Source organism: Hyperoodon ampullatus, assembly GCF_949752795.1.
Source record: "Hyperoodon ampullatus genome assembly, chromosome: 4".
NCBI lineage: Eukaryota > Metazoa > Chordata > Mammalia > Artiodactyla > Ziphiidae > Hyperoodon > Hyperoodon ampullatus.
The window spans coordinates 98,732,174-98,754,080 of NC_136917.1; the positions used below are offsets into that span (position 1 = coordinate 98,732,174).

At 39.3% G+C, this 21,907-nt stretch overlaps 1 protein-coding gene across 1 annotated transcript in view; it reads right to left on the minus strand.

The window, feature by feature from the left end:
- Window positions 1–233: 233 nt before the first annotated feature.
- RHOBTB3 (Rho related BTB domain containing 3) overlaps window positions 234–21,907 on the minus strand; it is a gene marked incomplete at both ends in the record, with an annotated part of 53,052 nt that continues 31,378 nt past the window's right edge. Inside the window, 6 exons of the mRNA XM_079701595.1 lie at window positions 234–349; window positions 5,237–5,333; window positions 9,626–9,792; window positions 13,174–13,347; window positions 18,097–18,217; window positions 21,650–21,762. Coding sequence (XP_079557721.1) covers window positions 234–349; window positions 5,237–5,333; window positions 9,626–9,792; window positions 13,174–13,347; window positions 18,097–18,217; window positions 21,650–21,762 — 788 coding nt within the window. The remainder of the gene's footprint in view (window positions 350–5,236; window positions 5,334–9,625; window positions 9,793–13,173; window positions 13,348–18,096; window positions 18,218–21,649; window positions 21,763–21,907) is intronic.

A 21,907-nucleotide genomic window follows, 5' to 3' on the forward strand; every position in this document is an offset into this window, starting at 1 on the left:
CAGCCTTATATACTCGGGTGAACTCTTAATTTTAGCCTATGGTATATTTTGTTCCCTTTTAAGATCATAATAGTAGTGTTTTTCAATAAGAACTAATAAGCACATTAAGCTATATGGTGATTTTTTTTTTTAACTCCCATACTGGTCGCAGTCACAAGAATTTTCCTAGAACCCAGAAGTACCCCATTCTTCATAATAACAGGAAAAAGTGTGTGTATATAAAAACTCCAGGGTTACATTACTAAGCAACGACACTTCCGGGAGTGAATATACTTCCTGTATTCCGCAAGCTGCTTCAAGTACATATTTGATGGCCATCTGTGCTTTTCAACAAAACTGCGTTCTTCCACTAAAAGTTTCAGAAAAAGAATATTAATTGAATATATTTTATTTGGGATCAAGTTTCGATATTAACTATTGGTTTCCTATGTAATAGGTGAGATCCAAGCTCTGCTGTATACTTCCTCCCCTCCCCTCAGTCAGTCATCAGTATTTATGTTATTCTGTGATTCACAATTATATACTGTTTTAGTTTTTTTCCTTTAATTAGTTTTCTTTGTAGCTAACTCAACCTTCCAAACTCTTGAAGTCCTCTCAATTCTGTTTTCCACGGGGCCACAGTTATCAGAGGATCTAGGCATTCCTATGGGGGTGGTGGTGGTGCTGCCCTGGAGATCCCTCTCTTCAGAGCCCTGTACCCTCTTGCCTTCTATGCCTGCTTCATGCTTTTGCATTGGATCCCTCCACTCCTGGACTCCAGATTCTTCACTCTGTTTTCTCTAGTTTGGTGAAGCACAACTTTTATTAGCTTCCTGAAGCGGAGTATGCATAAGAAGTATTTTTGAGACCTTGCTTGTGATGAAACGTCTTTCATCTGTCCTTACACCCAATAGATCATTTGGTTTGGTATGGAATTCTGGGTTGAAAATTTTCCCTCAGTATGTTGAAGACAGTACTCCACTGCTTTCTAGTTTCCAAGGCTGTTAAGAACTCTACTACCATTCAGATTCATGGTCGCTGATAAGTGATCTGTGGGGTTTTTTTATTCTGTAAACATTTAGATTTTTCTATTTATAGTCGGTGTTCCTACACGTCCCAGTGATAGACCTTGTTATTCATTAAGCTGAGCACTTAGCAGAGCCTTTTAATCTGTTGACCCAGTTCCTCAGTACTGGGATAACTTCTTTATTATTTCTTTGATAATTTCCTCCTCAGCACTGTTTTTCTTTTTTCTTCCTGTATTAACTTCTATTACTGAGATACTTCACCTCCTGCACTGAGCCTCCAACTTTTTTAAAAAACCTGATTCTCTGTCTCTTCATCCTTTTTGTCCTACTTTCCAGATTTCCTTACCTTTATCTTTCTACTCTTTTATTTATTTAGTTGTTTGGTTTTTTTGTTATGGTTCCATTTTTGCTATCCTAATTTTCAAGAGCAACTTCTTGTTATTTTATGTTTTTTTAAAATTATGGTAAAATACACATAATATAAAATTCACCATCTTAACTATTTTTTTTTGTTTTTCCGCCTTAACTTTTTTTTTAATCTTAACTATTTTTAAGTGTATAGTTCAGTAGTGTTAAGTACATTCACATTGTTGTCAACCAATCTCCAGAACTCTTTTCATCCTGCAAAACTAAAACTCGATACCCGTCAAACAACTCCGTTTCCGCTTCCCCCAAGTCCCATCAACCACCATTCTATAAACTCTGTCTCTATGAATATTGTTTCTTTTTTATAACATTCTATCCCTGTTTTATGAATGTATATCTCTTATTCTTTGAGGATATTAATTATAGGGTTTTTTTTAAGGTTTTCTTCTACTCTTTGTTCTTATAAGTTCCTTCTCTTCTGTTTTTATTCATTTTGTTTTGTTTTTGGTATTCATCTTGCACATTGGACACTGCCTCAAATATCTGTTGACCCTCAGTTGGCCTCTTTATATTTAAGAGTGAGATGCTAGAAAGCTGTTTGGAAATCTTTTGGGCATGGGCAGGACTTGCTGACTGGTGGAATACACTGTAGCACAACTGAACAGACATCCACTGGGTTAACTGAGAGAATTCTCAAATGACTGCACCTACAGTTTTTTATGTGAGGTCAGGGAAGGATGCTTCAATTTCATGCCCAGAGTATGAGTGTCAAAGTGGTAGTCAAGGTGGGAGTCAAATACCCGGCTGCCAGAATTCCAGAACCTGGATATGGGAAGAAGGCTGGAGGGTTACTATATAATGTGACACTTTCACATGATCTCTACGTTTTCAGTCCAGCTCCTTGCCCCAATCTCAGCTATACTCTGAGTTCATGATTCTATAACTTTTTTGGTTTAACTTATCCAGGAATAAACCTCCAAACTCCTGTGATGATGATGGAGAAGCACTTGCCTGCCTGGGTGGGATGGAGTGGAGCAAAAGCATTCAACGAATCCTATGGCTTTCAGCCCCAAGCCTCATCCTGCTTTCTGAAATACCAGGTACCTCAAATTTCTAAGGCTTTACAGTATTCTGCTGGGTGAATCAGTTTGTTTCTCATCAGTATTCCCTTCTGTGAGCACTTAGGTTTGCTTCTGCTAAGTCAGTTTCCACTTCTCCATCTACTGTTTGACCCCGTCTATTATAATTTGTATTAACAAGGTCTTGATCCAGGCTGCAGGGCCTGGATCAGAAGAAACAACCTAGCTGCCCAGGGAAATTAGTTGTAGGTTTCATTAGGGAGCAAAGGTGACATAAGGCTGCTCCCTCAGTTAAGATTAAAAAAACAAAAGCAAAAAAACAGAGAAAACTTGTCAGAGATGAGCTCTGGTAGCCAGCAAAAATCAAAACGAGACAAAAAACTCCATAATATATAATATATAACATAATATTGAGATAAATTAAACTGTGATAATAACGAATCCATAAATGCCAAGGGTAACATATTCCTGTGCATTGCTGTTTGTTTTCATATAGAAGTCCAGTATATAAAATATGCCTAGTATTTAATGAACTATTTCACTGAGTTCCGATGTATCGGTGCCAGCATTAACCTGAGATCTTTTCCAGTCTCACTTTTAAATTTCTAAACACCTCTAAAGAAGGTGTTCCCCAGTTAAGGGAAAACATTTCATAGAATTCCAATAATAATTTGATGATTTTTGAAGTTGGAAATGAGCAATTCTTTAAGGAAGCTGTAAAGAGACTGTAACAAGAACCCTTTTCAATTTCAAGTGACCATGTGAGGTAGGCCAAGAGTCAGGCAACAGGGAGGAGAGGAGACTATGGCACCATGGAGAGGACACGCGCCTTTAAATGAGTAGCCACCGCTCAGTTCCAGGTTGTTGCCATGTGGGAAGATGCGCCCAGAGAAGCCAGATCTTCCAACTTTGTCAAAAGAAGCCAGAAATTTGGATTTTCAAATGTGACATGCTACAATTTTTAATACTGACACTAAAAAAATTATAATACCATGTGGTCCAAATAAAATCCCTTAGCAAGTTACATTCAACCCATAGACTGCCAGTTTATGACTGCTGATATAGACTATGAAATTCTCCCTTACCCACAGGGGCTTTCTTTTTCTCTGCCCAAAAGGACACATCACAGCAGGTCCTGGACATGAACAAGCACCGCTAAATCAGAGCACTCAGGATACTGTTTTAATTCCCATCAAAGGAACATAAGACAATCACTGACACAGCCTCATTTTCTTACCCTGCCTTCTCAACTTACACCCTGGAGTCCTGCTTCTCACTGTGCCAGATGGTCATAACATACTTTATAGGCAATTGTATAAGTATCAGAATAAAATAAAGATTAATAACTCAAAGGATTTAGAGAGCATCCTTCCCCCAAGGTTGTAATAGTACTCTATGTGTATCACATATCTACACAAAATAGTAAGTAGAAAATCATCTGACTCATCTTTTACAAATGAAGGTGACCTCAGGTGGCATAATAAAGGGGGTCCTAAAATCAAAATGTTCATTTATTTCATTTTTAATTGCCTCCTTAAAGAATAACTGTGTAAGAATGCCCCTTCTAACTAACAGCAAGGGGAAGTATGCCTTATGTTTATGAATGAACTTTGTTTCTTGCACAAAGTAAATGGTTAGTAAATATCTATTGTCCTGCTATGATTTATTATGTTACTCTTCTGCACTAATAGTTAAACTCTATGTAAACAGCCTCCCAATAGGCATACAATGTTTGTTGACTGGCTGAATACATCTGCCCAAAACTGTCTGTTTCTTGGTTTCCTTAAATATGCAATGAACAGCTGAATGAAACCAGAGATGCTCACCTCTTCTAGCAGCAGATTCTCTTTTACAAGCAAAATTTTACATAGAATTCTAAGATCTCAGCAGATCAAAGTGGAACCACTCTGGATGAAGGTGGGAGGGAGGAGTCCAAGAACAGCGAGCGCTAGCCTCTCCTCCCCTCTCCCTCTTCTGCGCCACCCACCTCGCTCTCTGCCCCCACCTCACAAGAACTGCGGGCATCATCACCAAGGAGGTTTCTCCACTTAGAGTTTGAAACTACTTGACTAGGAGATCTTTAAATTCCTTCTCCCTTTATCTTGATTATTCCTTGGGTCTATTCTAGGCAATAACATAAGCAAACCATTGTATCTAAACTGTCTACTTTGATGACTATTCTATTTTCATTTTCTTTCATCTTATGCAGCACTCAGAAGCTCACCCTTTGATTGGTTTTAATCTTTATAATTTACCTTAAAAAATCACATTAAGTATACTCTCTGCTCAGTAAATTTTGCACCACTCTTTGATCAATAAAAAATTGTTATTGTCGAATGATATAGTGGACTCCTGTAGAGACAGGAGATACCAGTACAACAGAACTATATACTAGGGATAATTTTTTCTTTTTAAGAAGAAAATTTAAAAAGCTGTACTATTTAAATTTTGCTTCTGACTTAGGTGGTTAAAACCAAATCTCATTTATCACAACCAAATGTCATGTGAGGCCCCCTTCTCTCTCCGCTTCAGAAAAAAATGCACTTAAAAATGGATGGGAGCTATGAAACAATCATTAGGAAACTTCTCGTGTAACACAGGTCAAGCTTCTTATGAAACACCGGTTACTATAAGTGTCCTCAATTACCACACTGCATACTTAAAAGGAATGTCTTGCACTGACTTTTTATTTTTAAAAACTACTATTCCTACAAATTATGTCCCAAATCTAAGAACAAAGAACGTAAAGGTTTTTCGTTCCAAAAACATTAATTAGCAATCTACCTGAAAGATCCTGAAATTCAGGCTTCTGACTGAAGATGAGGTAGTTAGTGGCAATGAAATGAAGCAGCCAGGTTGAGAGGCAATCAGAGTGGTGAAACTGCAAGAAAAATGGAAAGTGAAACAATATTGTACATAATGACCATCAACAAGATGATGAGATCGAGAGAATGGTCCAGGAGAACTCATGGAGGGCCCAATTCCACGTTTAATGTGTCTGTATATGATTCAGCCTTCAGTCTACTCTGACAGCAGAAAGGAAAAGGGAGCATTATTAACAAATAATAATAAAATCACATCAATGAAGAAACCAAATCAAATGAAGAACAAGCTACGGCTGCTATGGTGGCTGAATGTCTTTAAGCAGATGCATGGTTGCATCTGTGGGTAACAAAGACTACTAGAGGTTCCTGAGGACTTTCATTTAAGCTTTTCATCTAAGGTCATGGCCTTCACTAACTGCACTTATATCTGTGTAGCAGAGAGAAGATTATGGTTAGCAAAGGTATACATCTGGCCATATCTCAACAAATTCACCTGCAGAGAAAACCGAAGAATATTTTGAGGAGGAAATGTCATCAATCTAAGGGTATGGGTTTCCACATGTAATTATTTCTATGAGAAGGTTATGTCTGAATAATTGCTTTTAACTGGGATGTACTGTTACACTGAGCAGGATTTCCAGCACATTTATCATCCATCCTGAATTCCAATAGCTAATGGAAGGGAAACTCAGAAACTTGGCCATGACATCATTACCTTGGTGCCAACCCAGTGACACTCACTAATCCATCTAACCACGCAATTCAGATTACAGTAGTATGCTGCCAGGCAACTTAGGAACATGAGTATAGTTCTTTTATTATTACTGTGGTAAAATATACACAACATAAAACTTACCATTTTAACCATCTTACGTGTACAGTTAAACAATAACTCCCCTTTCCTCCTACTCCCAGGCTCTGGTAACCACTATTCTATTTTCTATGAATTTGGCTATTCCAGGTACCTCGTATAAGTTATACAAGTTATACAAAATTATTCAATGTTTGTCCTTTTTCTGACTGGTTTATTTTACTTAGCATAAGGTTCATTCATGCTGCAGCACGCATTAAAATTCCATTCCTTTTTAAGGTTGAGTAATATTCCATTGTATGTATATACCACAGTTTGTTTATTCATTCATCTGTTGGTGGACATTTAGGTTGTTTCCACCTTTAGGCTAAATATAGCTCTTGTAAGGACACTCAAAAATAGTATATAAGCAATAAGTAATGCTAAATTGAAGACAGATTTGTAATCTCAAATCTTAAGAATGAAACTCAAGTATCACTCTTTTTAAAAGTTATAATGTATGAATATTTTACATATAAATTCACAGGTCCCTCTGATTTTAATTATACAAACTCAATTTTTGAATTGTAAGAGACGTCATGGTTCATCTAATACCACATCACATATTAACAATCTTCCTTCACTTAATGTTTTAGCAGATGAATATGAGTGATCTCAAGGGAATAGAGCAAGAGTGTGGAGCTATTTTAACAGAAGCCACCAGCACTACTAGATGGTTAACCCAGAGGAGACCTACCAACAGACGTTCAGAACACTGCCTAAGGGCTGTGACTTCGAAAGAGAGGGAGACCACAGAAATGAATAGCTGGCTATAAAAACATGGTTCAAATGCAGAATTTTATTTTTGAATAAGATTTAAGATTTCATAATTGTGGGCTCTTGGCAAGAGACGGAATGCATCCCACTGGAAAAACGACATTTTTGGAAGAATATGTGCTGACTTGAGAAGACAGTTTAAACTGAAATAAACAACAGAACTTTAAAAAGAAATTTAAAAAATACCATAAACCAAATGCTACAGCATTTAACAGCCCTGTGAAGAATAATAATGGTGGAAAAAGTACCCCAAAACTCACAAGGAAAAGGTCAGAAACAAAACTGGTGGCCTGAAGAAGCCAAATATTAAATGCACAGATTATAAGCAAGAATTTGAGTTTAAAACTTTAATATGAGAGTAAACAGGACTTCATAGGAATCACCAAAGTTTGCCAAGATAAGGTTTAAAGGGGAGGAGGAATAAGGAAATCTCTACCTCAATCCAAAGGAACTGATCCGATTAAGGGAAAAAAGCCTCTGTTGTGTGTTAAGATTTCAACGTGATGGAAACATATGAACCTGAAGGTAGAATCATGGTAAAGAACTGAGAGAGGTTAAAGGAGAGTTCCAGCTCATCTGTATCAAAACTGCTTATTTGTATCAAAAGTATGAATGATGCTTTCCTGATACACAATACAAAACTGGCAGAGATGACAGAGGGATTGGAAATTTCAATTATTCAGAGAGCTACTGGAAATCTAATTCTGCCAAAAGACAATTTCACCTCCTAGAAGTCAGAGGAGCAATGAGGAAAAGGTTAACTAAAGTTTGACCAACAGATGAACTGGCTGGCGAAGTTGAACCTCAACCTAAGAACTTCAAACAGGAAGAAAATTATCCTGTTTCCGTGATTCGTAATTGGCAAATTAGGGACCACCAGGAATAGACTAAAGGAAAACCAGTAAAGGTAGGCTTAATCTTAGCAAACAGAAAAGTCTTCAGAAACAAATAGTAAAATTCAAGAAAAGTTGGTATCTTAGACTTTTAAAATTCAAAGGGAAAAAGAAGGATAATCACATAGTCAAAAACCACACATTCAGGGAATACAGGTCAGAAGAATTTCTGACAAAACAATCATAAATGATGCTAATGAGGAACTGTGTGTGCGTGTGTGCGTGTGTGTGTGTTTTGGGGGGGTACTTAAAGAAATCAGTGCAACCAAGTAGGAAGTTCTCTTATACGTGAACTATGTGTAAAAGGATACTACAAGATAAGGAAAGAAAAGCCTGTGCCCATTTTTTAAAAGTATGACAGATTTGTTAGAATGTATGAAAATGATACATCAAAAATGCAGGAGGGACTTCCCTGGTGGTGCCATGGTTAAGAATCCACCTGCCAATGCAGGGGACACGGGTTCAATCCCTGGTCCAGGAAGATTCCACATGCCATGGAGCAAGCCCGTGCATGACAACTACTGAGCCTGTGCTCTAGAGCCCACGAGCCACAACTACTGAAGCCCACGTGCTGCAACTACTGAAGCCCACACGCCTAGAGCCCATGCTCCACAAGAGAAGCCTGCATACTGCAACAAAGACCCAACGCGGCCAAAAAAAAAAAAAAAAAAGAAGGTTGTAAAAATGCGAGAAAAAATAAAAAGAATTTTTAAATCTAGAGAATAGCTATTAATCCCAAGCTCAATGTAATTATATTACAAAGAGAGATTAAGGTTACTCATTTAAAAAAAATTTTTTCCCTAATATTCAATACATATGATCTGAAGATTTGATTATGAGAGAAATGAACTCCAAAATAGTTATGGAGATAATAAGAGAAGACCTAGGTGCTTTAAATGAATTCCCTTACATTCTGAGCAATAGACATATTGATTAATAAATTCATCTCAGTGTGGAGGCAAGCTTTTAGCTGTCACAGAGTCAGTCCTTTGCCCCATTATGTGGCTCTATTTTAGCAACTTGGGTGAAGACAAATTGGTCATACTTTCCTAATTCTGGATGTCAAAGTTCATAGGGACAGTCAGTATGTTGTACGCCAGATAATATTTTACAAAGTCCTGATCGTCTGTAACAATGGATCAAATATATTCCTATGAAAAAGACTTAGAAGGTTCAGCTTAATGCAAGTTCAGTACCCATCACTGTGCCATGACTGCTGCAACCCTACAACTGTCTTAGGGCAGGCAATGGAATGGTAGGATAACTCCTCGTACAATGAGACATTTCAACAAAAGGTGTTTGAAAGAATTGATGAAGTACACCAATACCTCCTACAAACAACCAGAACTTTAAAACATGCTCGTGAAGTGAATGAATGAACGAATGAATGAACGAACGAACAAATAAATGAGTTCTGTGTAACCATCTCTATCAGTATGTACGGACCAATCCTGTCATTTTCCATTCAGGAACCCTAAGATGTGATCATTTGAGGGAAATTCAATGTAAATTCTGTTTTCTATAATGCCTATACAAAATAATACAGCACCACACTCAACTGACGCTAATAAGGGCCACCACTCAGTTGAAAAAATTCTGTATTGGTAAATCCTACCTCCTTAGAAAGGGATCTGCTCAAAAACACTATGCTTCAAAATTATCTAGCTGCAGAAATTGTTGTGAGGGCACATTTACTTCATTTAGCCAAATTTCCAAAGTAAGACAAACACTAATATATCTCTTAATGAACAGAAAAAATGAGTGAAGTAATATAATTTTTGTAATATTTTTTTAAAAATCAAACAACCAGATACATAGGGCCAATTACCTTGGCTTTTTTGAGCAGGTCGACTATATCGAGGTTCATAGATGCCAGTTCCCGGCTTGGCATGCTTTGCAGCTGTGTAATGATGAACAGCTCACAGATGTGCTGCAGCCTGGACACTTGGTACATCTCTGCACAGATCAGGAGACACATAGCCTGGAAAATGCCAGCTGATGCAAGAAGGGAAATAAGAGAAAATGGACCATAAAACCATTTCTTTTATGACCTAAAAACAAAACAACAACAAAAAAACAAAAAACAAAAAATGCTGACTATATCATTCAATGTAGAATAGAATGCCTAAAAAGCCTTGAAGGGGTAAGTCAGCAATCTAAACTATTACTCCATTTTAAAAGGAATTCATTCAAGCCTTCACACACAGAAGTGAATCTGTTGCTGCTGTTTTTAATTCTCCAGAGAAAGAGATTCTACAATTGCCCTTAATAATCAACTCCAGGGCTACTGGGTAATTCTGTCTGCTAGCTATACTAAATCCTTGCAATTTTTCTTCTTCTGGCTTTAGTCCCCAGGTTTGTTTGTTTTGTTTTTATTGTGGTAAAATAAACGTAACATAAAATTTACCATGAATCGTTTTTTGTCTTTTTTTGTTTTTGTTTTTTTAATTTATTTTTTGGCTGCATCGGGTCTTTGTTGCAGCATGCGGGATCTTTTGTTGTGGCGCGCAGGCTTCTCTCTAGTGGTAGCGTGTGGGTTCTCTCTCTCTAGTTGTGGCGCACAGGCTCCAGGGCACGTGGGCCCTGTAGTTTGCGGCACGCAGGCTCTCTAGTTGAGCCTGGGGTTTAGCTGCCCAGTGGCATGTGGGATCTTAGTTCCCCGATCAGGGATCCAAGCTTCGTCCCCTGCATTGGAAGGTGGATTCTTTACCAGTGGACCACGAGGGAAGTCCCTAGCATTAAGCAGTTTTAAGTGTAAAGTTTAGTGGCATTTAAGTACATTCACGTTGTTGTGTAACCATCACCACTACCTTCTGCAAAACTTTTTTCTTCTTCCCCAACTGAAACTCCGCACTCATTAAGCACTAACTCCCCACTTCCCCTTTCCCTCAACCCCTGGCAGTCACCAAGGTTTTTTTGTTTGTTTTTTTTTTAACACTTCTCTGTAATTCTTTCTTGTCCCTCTTTAAACTCCTTACATTCTTTGTAGCTAGGAACCAAGAAGAGTGTGTATGATAACTATTTATCATAATAGATTATTTTTCTTTCTGCAGTTTTCCCAATGCAGATTTTCCAGTATCCAGCTTAATTTTTTGATTATTCATTTTGACTCATTCCCCCCCCACACACACACTCTCACCTTTTACCAATTTTTAAAGTGTTTTGTCTTATAGTTATTATTGCTTTTCTGAGCATTTTTTCTAATTAGTAAGATAAAACTTAAAATCCAAAGCTTCAATTACTCTAGTGAGAGGATGATTAAGAAACCAAATTTCGGGCTTCCCTGGTGGCGCAGTGGTTGGGAGTCCGCCTGCTGATGCAGGGGACACGGGTTCGTGCTCCGGTCTGGGAGGATCCCACATGCCGCGGAGCGGCTGGGCCCGTGAGCCATGGCCGCTGGGCCTGCGCGTCCGGAGCCTGTGCTCCACAACGGTGAGAGGCCCGCGTACCGCAAAAAAAAAGAAACCAAATTTCCTTATTATTTCAAAACTGGTCAAATTTTTAAATTTAATATATAAATTTGCCCATACTGAAATAATAAAATACACAATAACACACGTTCTGATGAGAATCAATGATGTCTTTTTTTTTTTTTTTATGGCTGCATTGGGTCTTCATCGCTGTGCGTGGGCTTTCTCTAGCTGCGGTGAGCGGGGGCTACCCTTGGCTGTGGTGCGCGGTCTTCTCATTGCAGCAGCTTCTCTTGTTGCCGAGCACAGGCTCTAGGCGTGTGGGCTTCAGCAGTTGCAGCATGTGGGCTCAGTAGTTGTGGCACGTGGGCCCTAGAGCACGCAGACTTCAGTAGTTGTGGCGCATGGGCTCTAGGGTGTGTGGGCTCAGTAGCTGCGGCTCGCGGGCTCTAGAGCGCAGGCTCAGTAGTTGTGGCGCACGGGCTTAGCTGCTCTGCGGTATGTGGGATCTTCCCGGACCAGGGCTTGAACCTGTGTCCCCTGCATTGGCAGGCAGATTCTTAACCACCACGCCACCAGGAAAGTCCAATGATTTCATTTTTATTAAACAGAAATGATAAGCCAGTCTTTAACACTGATTTTGTAACTGGCTCCAAAATACTCTATAGAAAGCTGCAAGACCATAATTAATTCAATTAAAAGAATGTTCTGCTCTGGAACTTCTAAAACTTTTCACTAGAGGGCTCATGACTAGTTTAAATCTTAGGAGATTTCAATAACGAACATTGGAAGTCTTCCAAATCTAAAATTAATGTAGTAAACCTGAAGAGGGGTATGGTCTGAAATGTGTATTTTCTTGGCCAGGTTCTGTAACCAAGGTCTCAGGCTCCTGGACTAAGCCACCACGGGCTTATTCTAGTTGTGTTTGTGGTGGGAGCCATCTGGTGGCCAAAGGACAAAGACTAATTAAAATGGGCTTCCACGCCTGCATCCCAAGGCTCCAGGCCTGTTGAAAGGATTCTGCAATTTCTCCAAAGTGCCTTCAGCTACAGGAAACCTGCAAGATCTGTTCCAACCTGAAGCTGCCATAGACAGTTCCTAGTTAATGGTGAGTAGGAAAATAAATCCTACAGTCCACTGGGCATTCTAAACCATTTAGGAAAAGTTTTTGGATAAGTCAGCTTTAGGAGAGTCTGACTCTAGGAGAAGTCAGGAAGAGTCAGACTTTTTAGGTTTTTAAATAAAAGTCAGAAAAAGGCCATCCTCTGGGCCAGAGAGATGAGCAAAGGAGCCTCAGAATACTGAAATTCCTTAAAGTGCCTCAAACAGAAGTCAGAGCCATAACAGCAGCTGCCCAGCCCTTTTCTCCTCATGAAAGGGACAGTGTTCTTTTTTTTTTTTCTTTTTTTTGCAGTACGTGGGCCTCTCACTGTTGTGGCCTCTCCTGTTGCGGAGCACAGGCTCCGGCCGCGCAGGCTCAGCGGCCATGGCTCATGGGCCCAGCCGCTCCGCGGCATGTGGGATCTTCCCGGACCGGGGCACGAACCCATGTCCCCTGCATCAGCAGGCGGACTCTCAACCACTGTGCCACCAGGGAAGCCCAGGGACAGTGTTCTAAGGAGCTCTCTGCTCCAGTGTGTAGAAGTGAAGTAGCCACTGGGTACCACAAGACACCTCCGTTTCCAGGGTGCCTACAGCGATCAGCATGCTGTTGGTACTGGCTGGGACGTGTAAGCTTATCCCAGGGTCTGAGCGCCCAGAAGAGGTACCTAGTCACTGCTCTTCCACGTGAACTGACTGAAAGTTCATTGTTGTCCCCAAATCACCTCCACCTGCTTATTATCACATTCCATGACGTCAACTCTCATACACCTTAAACAAAAAGAGATTTCATAGAAAGCAATTTCTCAAAATGGGTTATCGGGAAAGAGTTATGAGATTCTATCTAACATTTATAATGGCTCACCTGGGCAACAGGAGTCTGTGTATAGGTATTCTAAGAATGACAAGAAAGTCTCTTTGGAAACACCATAAACTGGAATCAGAACACTCTTTGCTTCCATGTAATTCCCATTAAACATGGCTGCCATCACTTCACACCGGGCCACCAGGACGGCCCTGTGGGCTGGCACCGTCGTACCTGTAAGGTTCGACAGGGAAACAAAGCTAAGGGAGATAAACTTGCAGAGTTATTGTCCTAGCAATTTTCCTTCTAATTAGAATGGTATTGCATTAGGCACAGCTAAGCTGATATTCAGAAACCAGATGGGGGTGTGATAACCTGTATTAAACTTTGGAGACTTTGTAGCTTTAAAATAAATTGAAAAATTAAGAGTTCAAAAGTTGACTTTGAAACCAACAATTTGCAAGTCAGGCAATTATTCGTTACTTAGTTTTTATTTCCTAAAGATAGAAAAACTGAAATGCAATATTTTGCTTCATGTCTTTTTATCATGAAACATCTGTTCTTTGCAATTGGCTTGAGACACCACCACCCTCCCCTGCCCATGTGTCTCACAAGAAAACACAACCATTACTCACAGTACAGTCCTGGCTGGGCTTCCCTGTATCAGAAACAGTAAACCATCCTTAGCCTAAGTAGTCCATAGATCACAGCAGGAATGGCAAGGGAATCTCTTCTGGGGCCAAGGGGAGCATTTCAGACTTCATGGGTGATGTGGATGGGGATGACCTAGTCCCCTGCTTCCTCCCTGTCAAACTACCTCCACAGGGAAACTCTTTCCTAAATGAACAATGCCTGCCTGCTTGTGGGAGCACCAGAGCGGCTTTCAATTTTAAAGGCCCCTCAGTGTACACCCCTCACTGAAGCTCATTACACTAAACTGACTCTCCAGTGAAAGCTTGCTAAGCTCTCCAGCTACTGTGCCACCGCACCAAGGCAGTGCCAGATGGGACGCATGGGGCCCAGGGCTCACAGGTGGAGAAGCAGTTCTTACCACTCCCCCCACCTTAGGAAACCACGAGCCCATAGTGAGCCCTCAGTTCAATCTAGATCAGATCAACAGATCATCACCAAGCATCCACCATGTGCCAATCACCATGTTTGGTACAAAGGTGAGAAACATGGAGCTACTCTGCTTTGGAGCACCCAAACTTTTAGTTTGGTGGAAGACACCACAGCCAGTTTAAGTGACAAAACTGTGCCTTTCCAGAAAGTAACACTATGAGTCAGACCACTCTGCTCTGCCCAAGACTCTTCACCTGGCAGCCCCTAAATCTCATACTTCTCAGGGACATATATTCTTCTCCAAAATATTTACAATTACTGTTCTTCATCCTCTTGAAATCCACGCAAAACATCTGGCTCAGAAAAAGAAGAAAAAAGTTCCACATAAACCCAGTGACTTTCTCCAAAGACAATAATCCCTCAGGATCCATATGCAGCGCCTGACAGTGCCAGTTCTGAGCTCACTGCTTGGCACTGTCACCCACACAGACGCACCTCCCCCAGGAGGGCGCAGGGAGAAGCCACAGGAGCTCTCTTCCCAGGTCCTCACACCTACGAGCAGGCAGCCTCCCCTCTCAGCCCCTTCCCCTTCCTCTCTGCCTCTTTGCCTTTAGGTCACCTGCCCTCAAGGTTACAGTGTCCATCTCTGGGGGATAACCAGTTTCCATAACTAAAGCATGCTGGATATATTTGTACACGGCAATTAAAAAGGAATTCAAACAGATCGCGATGTTATTTGACTTGCAACTTTAGTCTTAAAATCTTAAATAGGGAACCATGAAAAAAAGAAAAAGAAAATTAGAAGTATGGCTTAAACAAACTAGATAACCTATCATTTGGATTAAGCAGAGGGATTTAAGATTGGCAAGAAAATACCTAGTAGATAGTAGTAGATGGGAACGAAGCTTGATGGGTAACCTTGAAATTTTAACAGAAATTTTCCGTTGATGATGTAGTTACAACAGAGTTACAAAACCAGCAACAAAACACTCAGTACCTTAAAGCATTTTCAAAGGCTATTTCAAGCTTCGAATTTAATTTGAAAAACCATTATAACTCCAAGAAAACATCCATTTCTGTTTCTCACCTTTTCAAACTACTGTTTTGGTGTTATAAATTGTTCTATTGTGAAACTGTAATACAATACCTCAGTATAGTCACATTTTTAAACATTGTATATAAACTGTATAAATGTATAAGCACTGTATAAAACATGCTGAATGAAAATAATGCAATGATTATTTATGCAACAGCAATAGGATAGAGCTGAAGAATTACTGGGGGGAAAAAGACATCAATTTTCAAGCTAAGAGATAAACATGTCCTTTCAAAATGTCAAGGCCTAAAGTAACTTTCCTTTGGAGTATTTAATTGTTGTTATTGTTTTTTAAGAATGTTTTTTAAGGAAAAGAGTTTTAAGAGTGAAACAAAATTTAAAAGCCCAAGTTTCTAGTAACTTTGTACAGATTATCAAAGATCTTTGTTTTTATTATATACTAAAATAAAACACTACATTTGTCATACCTTCTTCACACTACTGGCCAAGTTTCAAAAATGAAATTTTTAGAATCATTTTTTGTTTTATTCTGAAAACAGGAAACCTGCCTAGCTCAAGAGAGATTTAGAATATGTGCTAAGTAAACAAGACAGAATATAACTCTGTAAAAGTATTTTTCACAAGGCACAGATTCAAATGTCAAAAGGAAACATATCTTTCTACATCAGATCCAGAAGTTTACCATGACTAGTTTTAGAGCTGCTTTTTTTAAAAGTATTTAATGGAAAAAGATACAAACTCAAACAACAAATTGTGGGTGGTAGTTTTATATATATACATACACACACACATATATTTGTGTGTGTGTGTGTATATATATATATATGTATATATTTGTATATGTATATATTTGATGACTATTTCAGGGATAGTAAATAGGTTTTATATCCCATGTCAACTCCAGCCAGTTGTCAGTGATGCCTGGAACATTTTTTAAAAAGGATTTGCTGCAGCCCTCGGTTCAGCACACAAAAAAAGCAGTGATCTACCAGTGTTGGATGCCACTGTAGGGGAAGAGTAGTGGAGTCTGCCCATCAGGCCTCTAAACACACCTTTATATGCACCATTTCCATCTCCATGACCACTCACCACTCTCCCAGGTAGAAACCAGTATCCCCATTTTATAGGTGAGGAAACAGAGGATCAGAAATGTAAAGTAACACAACAAAACCTATTATATAGTAAATATGCATCCAAGCGAGACCCTGACCTGGTCTGTTACTATAATCTCATCAAGCTTAACACTAAAAAGGACCTTTTAGAATCTACATGGTTCACTTTCTCCACTTAACAAATGAGAAGACTCAAGGCCAGACATATTAAGGACTTGCCCAAGGACACACACTGGTTGGCATGCAAAGCCAAGGCTAGAGCTAGGGCTCCAGACCCTCCTCCAGAGCAGACAACACTGCTGCTTCTACACACTGGAAGCTGCCCTCCCCACACTCCTCAGAGTGTGGTTTGCCTCTCTTCCAGCTGCTGGCAGAGAAGCTGTTGCTGGACCCTGCTTCCACTCATTCCTGCTTCACTCTGCTCCTGATTCCCTTGGAGGCCTTGGTTGTTGAGCTGAGGAGGCTACAAAGGGCACTAGAGCAGCTGCCGTTCAGCACAGGCATTACAAGGAACCCTTGCAGATCCAGCGTCTGCAAAGGTGGGGTGTGAGCAGGTGCCTGCAAAGGGTCGGTAGGTGGAATCATGGAAGAAAAGCAAAAGACTATGAGAAAGGGTTCTCCACATCACTGCTGTTTCTTTTCTCTTAATACAACATATATTTTCATGCATTAAATGTTCCCCATGAAAATCTTTTCAGTAGGTTACATTGACAATGTTTGGTGTCAGTGCTTCCTATGCAAATTATAAGCAAATTTAGTCCCTTGTTAGCTTTCTTTTTTCCAAATCATTTTTTATATAATTTCAAGGTCACTCACTGTCCCATTCTCAGTGGCCCACGCTCACATTGCAGCTACTAACAGTAGCTTAGCCAAAGGCACCTTGGAAAGTTTCAATTCACTGTTTGTTTTGGCAAGTGACCAGAGTTACAAGTAAAACGATCTTTCTGGGGAAAATTTTTAAAAAGTAAATTCCTGTTCACTGCCATACATTTCTACCATAAAATTAAATTATATCTTCCTTTTGGTAATAGCCCACCTGAAGTGCTACTTAAGTCATCTGAAACAACTCCTTCTAGCCTTCTTGCATAATTGAAGGTATTTCACAATTCATTTTTAATACTATGCTTTCAATCTACTAAAGTGACCAAAGTATCCAAGCGAATAATCAATAATGGGCATTAAAATAGCTCATGTTTATTAAAATTAGGTAGCATTACTTTCCTACAGAGATAAAAAGCAGCTCTCCGTTGCTCTGGTGATAATTCTGAGTGCCATAAGGAGAAAATGTAGCAATATCTATGGATGCCTGATGTAAGCCAGGCACGACCTTCAACCAGAGTAGTTCCTTTTGCTCAATTAAGAGAGCTGAAAAAACAAACTAGAGGTAATATAATGTTAAGGGGGCTGGTTTCAAATGATTCAAAAACTAGGATCTTAAAGAAACACACAAACAAAAATATACAAGGGGGTGATATTACAGATCACCCCATCCCTTGCTGGTGCCTAAAAGTTAATGAAACATTGGGTAAGGAAATAAAAATAAGGGAAAAATATATACATTTCTTTTCTTATTTTAATAAAATATCTCATTTCCCTAGAAAATTTTTGTAGAAATTCAAGCCATGTTAATCTACATCCTACAATAGAGAACAGTCATTCCTTCACCCAAAATATTTGAAGCTGAAATAGAAAGTTAGGTAAGAAAACAAGAAATAAAAATGAATAATGAACTTTGTAAAAATTGAACTATACCTTGTATTTCGAAGACAACATCAGCAAGCATTGGTTTATTAAGGAAAAACTTGAGGGAAGTGTTATAAAACCACAGAGGTTTTCTGGCTTGATAGGTTTTGCAGTTCCTCAGGCAATTAAACTGTAAGGAAAAATAGAAATACAAGGGGAAATGTTATACAATATGCTTTAGTAATTTGCCTAGAGAATTTGGAAAACTGTGCTAAATGTCTAAAGAAGTAATGATTACCTACTCTATGGCATCTCTGATCACAGCTTTCACGGAAACTTACCCTCAAGAACTACATCTGCTACCTGTCAATGAGCAACACTGCCCTATGCAGCACTCACAGCGGTGAAGGAATTGGCTAAGTGAAAACTCGACTCTACAGCTGAGAAGCTGTGGGGTCCTGAACCCCCACGGGCTTTTGTTAGCTGGGAAACAGACAACAGTAGTGCAATCTCATATGAACACCTAGTAAAATATGTTTGCATATACAACCTGCTTGTTTATTCACTAATTAAGAAAATATATACACAAAACTTAATTTGTAATTAAGAAAACATATGTTTCACCTATCACACCATGTCCTACTGCTCACTAGATCCAACATTAAAACACCTGAGAGTGATGGATTAATTCATCTCCGTCTTAATCTGCAAACTTATAATCCTAAATATCTTTCCTGCCCACAGTCATCATTGCTGCAATCTTGATTATCAAAGGTTGCCTGCATCTATAACCTGGAGCTCTACAGAACCTGTCCCATGGCCACACCTGTCTGTCCTCTCACAACTGCTAACTGGCAGGCTCCAGGAACACCATGTCTACCTGGGGGTTTCCAGCCTTCCTCTGCTCCCCGCTCAGGATTTGGTGCTTTGTTTATCTTTTCTGTGATCCTTCAGACAATCCTTTCTGCCAACCCCAGAAACTGAGGGCCAGCTGCTCTTCCCTTACCCATCACCCATTTCCCTGGCTGACGCTCAGAATCTCAGCCTGGGTCAGACTCTGACCCTCTGCTTGGCTAGGTAGGGAACTCAGAAAGCTTTATCCCTAAGAAATAATCAAGCATACAACTTTAGCAATAAGAATAAACGGCACCTACTCCCCACTCTGGGTTAATCTACTATGGTGGAAAGTTTAAATGTTTGGAGAGGGCTTCCCTGGTGGCGCAGTGGTTGAGAATCTGCCTGCCAATGCAGGGGACACGGGTTCAAGCCCTGGTCTGGGAAGATCCCACATGCCGCGGAGCAACTAGGCCCGTGAGCCACAATTGCTGAGCCTGCGCGTCTGGAGCCTGTGCTCCGCAACAAGAGAGGCCGCGATAGTGAGAGGCCCGCGCACCGCGATGAAGAGTGGCCCCCGCTTGCCACAACTAGAGAAAGCCCTCGCACAGAAACGAAGACCCAACACAGCCATTAATTAATTAATTAATTAATTAAAAAATAATAATAATAAAAAAAGGAGAACAAACCACTCAAAAGTCATAAGGAGAGTGTGTTAAAAAAAAAAAAATGTTTGGAGAGAAGGAAAAAATGTTATCCTTCCTCCCAAAGAAGAACACACACTCCAGAATGACATCCATGAGCAAAACAGACAACCAAAACAGGATCATACAAGTCCTGCTCTTACAGTCTCAGGTCCTACACACAATATACTTTAATACACATTGAAGGAACTCGTGGAGAGGGTTTGGGTGACTGTCACACATACAGGAGAGGAACAGTGAAAAAGCATCACCAGAACCTGAGAGCTAGTAGGGGCTTTAGAAATCAGCCAGTTTATCCCTCATTTTATAAAAAGTCCTGAGAAGACTTACTCAGAGCCACAGGTTATTTGTGGCAGACTCACAAGTTAAATGTTTACTTCCTGATTCCCAATACTCAATGAAGGAGAGAGACCCTTACCCCGAGAAAGCACAGGAAGAAACCACAGAAGAACTCTTCTGTCCTCCCATGCAAAGGAGGGAATTTAGTTCAATTTCATGGAATAATATAGTCCCCAGCTTTCCCTTCCCCCAGAAGAATTTGTTTTATTCTTGGTACTCAAGGGAATGACTGTGTTCAGAATCCAACCCGAGGAAAGGCTCAGGTTTAGAACAAAAGGCAACACTTCCATCCTAACCATTTATATCAAGCTTATGAATTTGTACATCATGAATATATGTAGATGCATTTCAGGTATGGATATACAGATTATGAATCTGTATAACAGATTTCCTTGTCACCTATGCCTTGAATTTTTTTTTTTTTTTTGGCTGCACCATGTGGCTTGTTGGATCTCAGTTCCCCGACCAGGGATTGAACCCAGGCCATGGCAGTGAAAGCCCAAATCCTAACCACTGGGCCACCATGGAACTCTCACCTACGTCTTGAATTTGAAAAAAAATGGGAGGGCAGAAGTTTGCAGAGAATACAGATGTACATTTTCACTGGTCCATGAACAAGTTAATCTAGGGAACTTATGAAAAGCAGAATGCAAGTTTATGTGCACGTTTCTACAAAAGCATTATTTATTTGAATTAGATTGTAAGAGAGCTACCACCCTGCCATATACCTGTACAACTGGACAGCTTCTGTGTACCTACTTCAATGTGTTATTAAAACAAGAAAAGAAAGGTCTTGCCCCTTAATTCTACGTTACTTTGTTTAAAAAAAAAAAAGAGAGAGAGAGAGAGAGATCATTTTCTCAATTAAAGAATAGTTGGGAGTCTTTATTAAAGTCGATGCAGTTTTAAAATATTAACTTAAATTGTTAATAAACTTAGGTTGTAGAATTGACAGTCATCTGTATAAAAATTAAAGAAATAATCTTTTTTTTTACAGTTAATATAAACCTATATTCTGCTAAGCATTGCACACAACTTACCTTTTTTATCTACTGTAGCCAATTTGTTTATCACAGAATCTGAAATAAGAATACACTGGCTGAACTGTATAATGTAGTCATCTTAAAATTTAACAAACCTACTTTTAAGGCCCTTATAGACTCTGCACAATCTCAGTTACTAGAGCTTTCATGTGTACAAGTTTATGACCATATACAAAATCTACATTTTTATAATCTTTCAACCTAATGTATAATTTAAAATCTATACTAGGTGAGAAACAAATCCTTAACTGTCTACCTAGTCAAACAGATTTCTCAGAACTCTTGAAAAAGACACACACAGAAACTGCCTTGCCCCTGAAAGCTGTTTGGAGTGAAATCGTGAGCAGTGAGAAGGCATCCCCTCACAGCAAGCTTAACTGTAACTGGACAAATTCAACAGCCCTTCATTCTTGACATAGATTGCATATTCCCAGAGCCCCAGGGGAATGTCTCAGAGAATGGAATTCACAAACCAACATTTTAAAGACATGACTCATACATATTTGAATCCTTACGTGAATTAAAATCAGAGATAGCGAGAAATCATGTGTTTATATTTAAAATATTTAAATGGAAAAAATATATACTTAAGGAAAATTATATATTATTGACACTCCTCACGACTCAGTATATTCATCCATAGTATATCAGTTATAATTCAGAGAAAGTCAAAGTAAACTAACTTACAATAAACTAATTTACCTTTCCTGGTGTTTTTAAAATGCATTTAACTTTCTCAATTACATTTGAAACATCCCCAGAATCTTTCAACTTCTTCCTGATATCTTCTTCCAATTCTTCCCACTGGAAGGCTCCTGTGAACAAATTAATATACATTGGATTTTCTGTTAGAGCAGGAATAAAAATAAATCTTTTATTAGATATCCATGTTCCTTTTTTTTAGTATTTTCTTTTAATTTTTATTTATCACATATATATCTGTGTAATTACACTAAAACA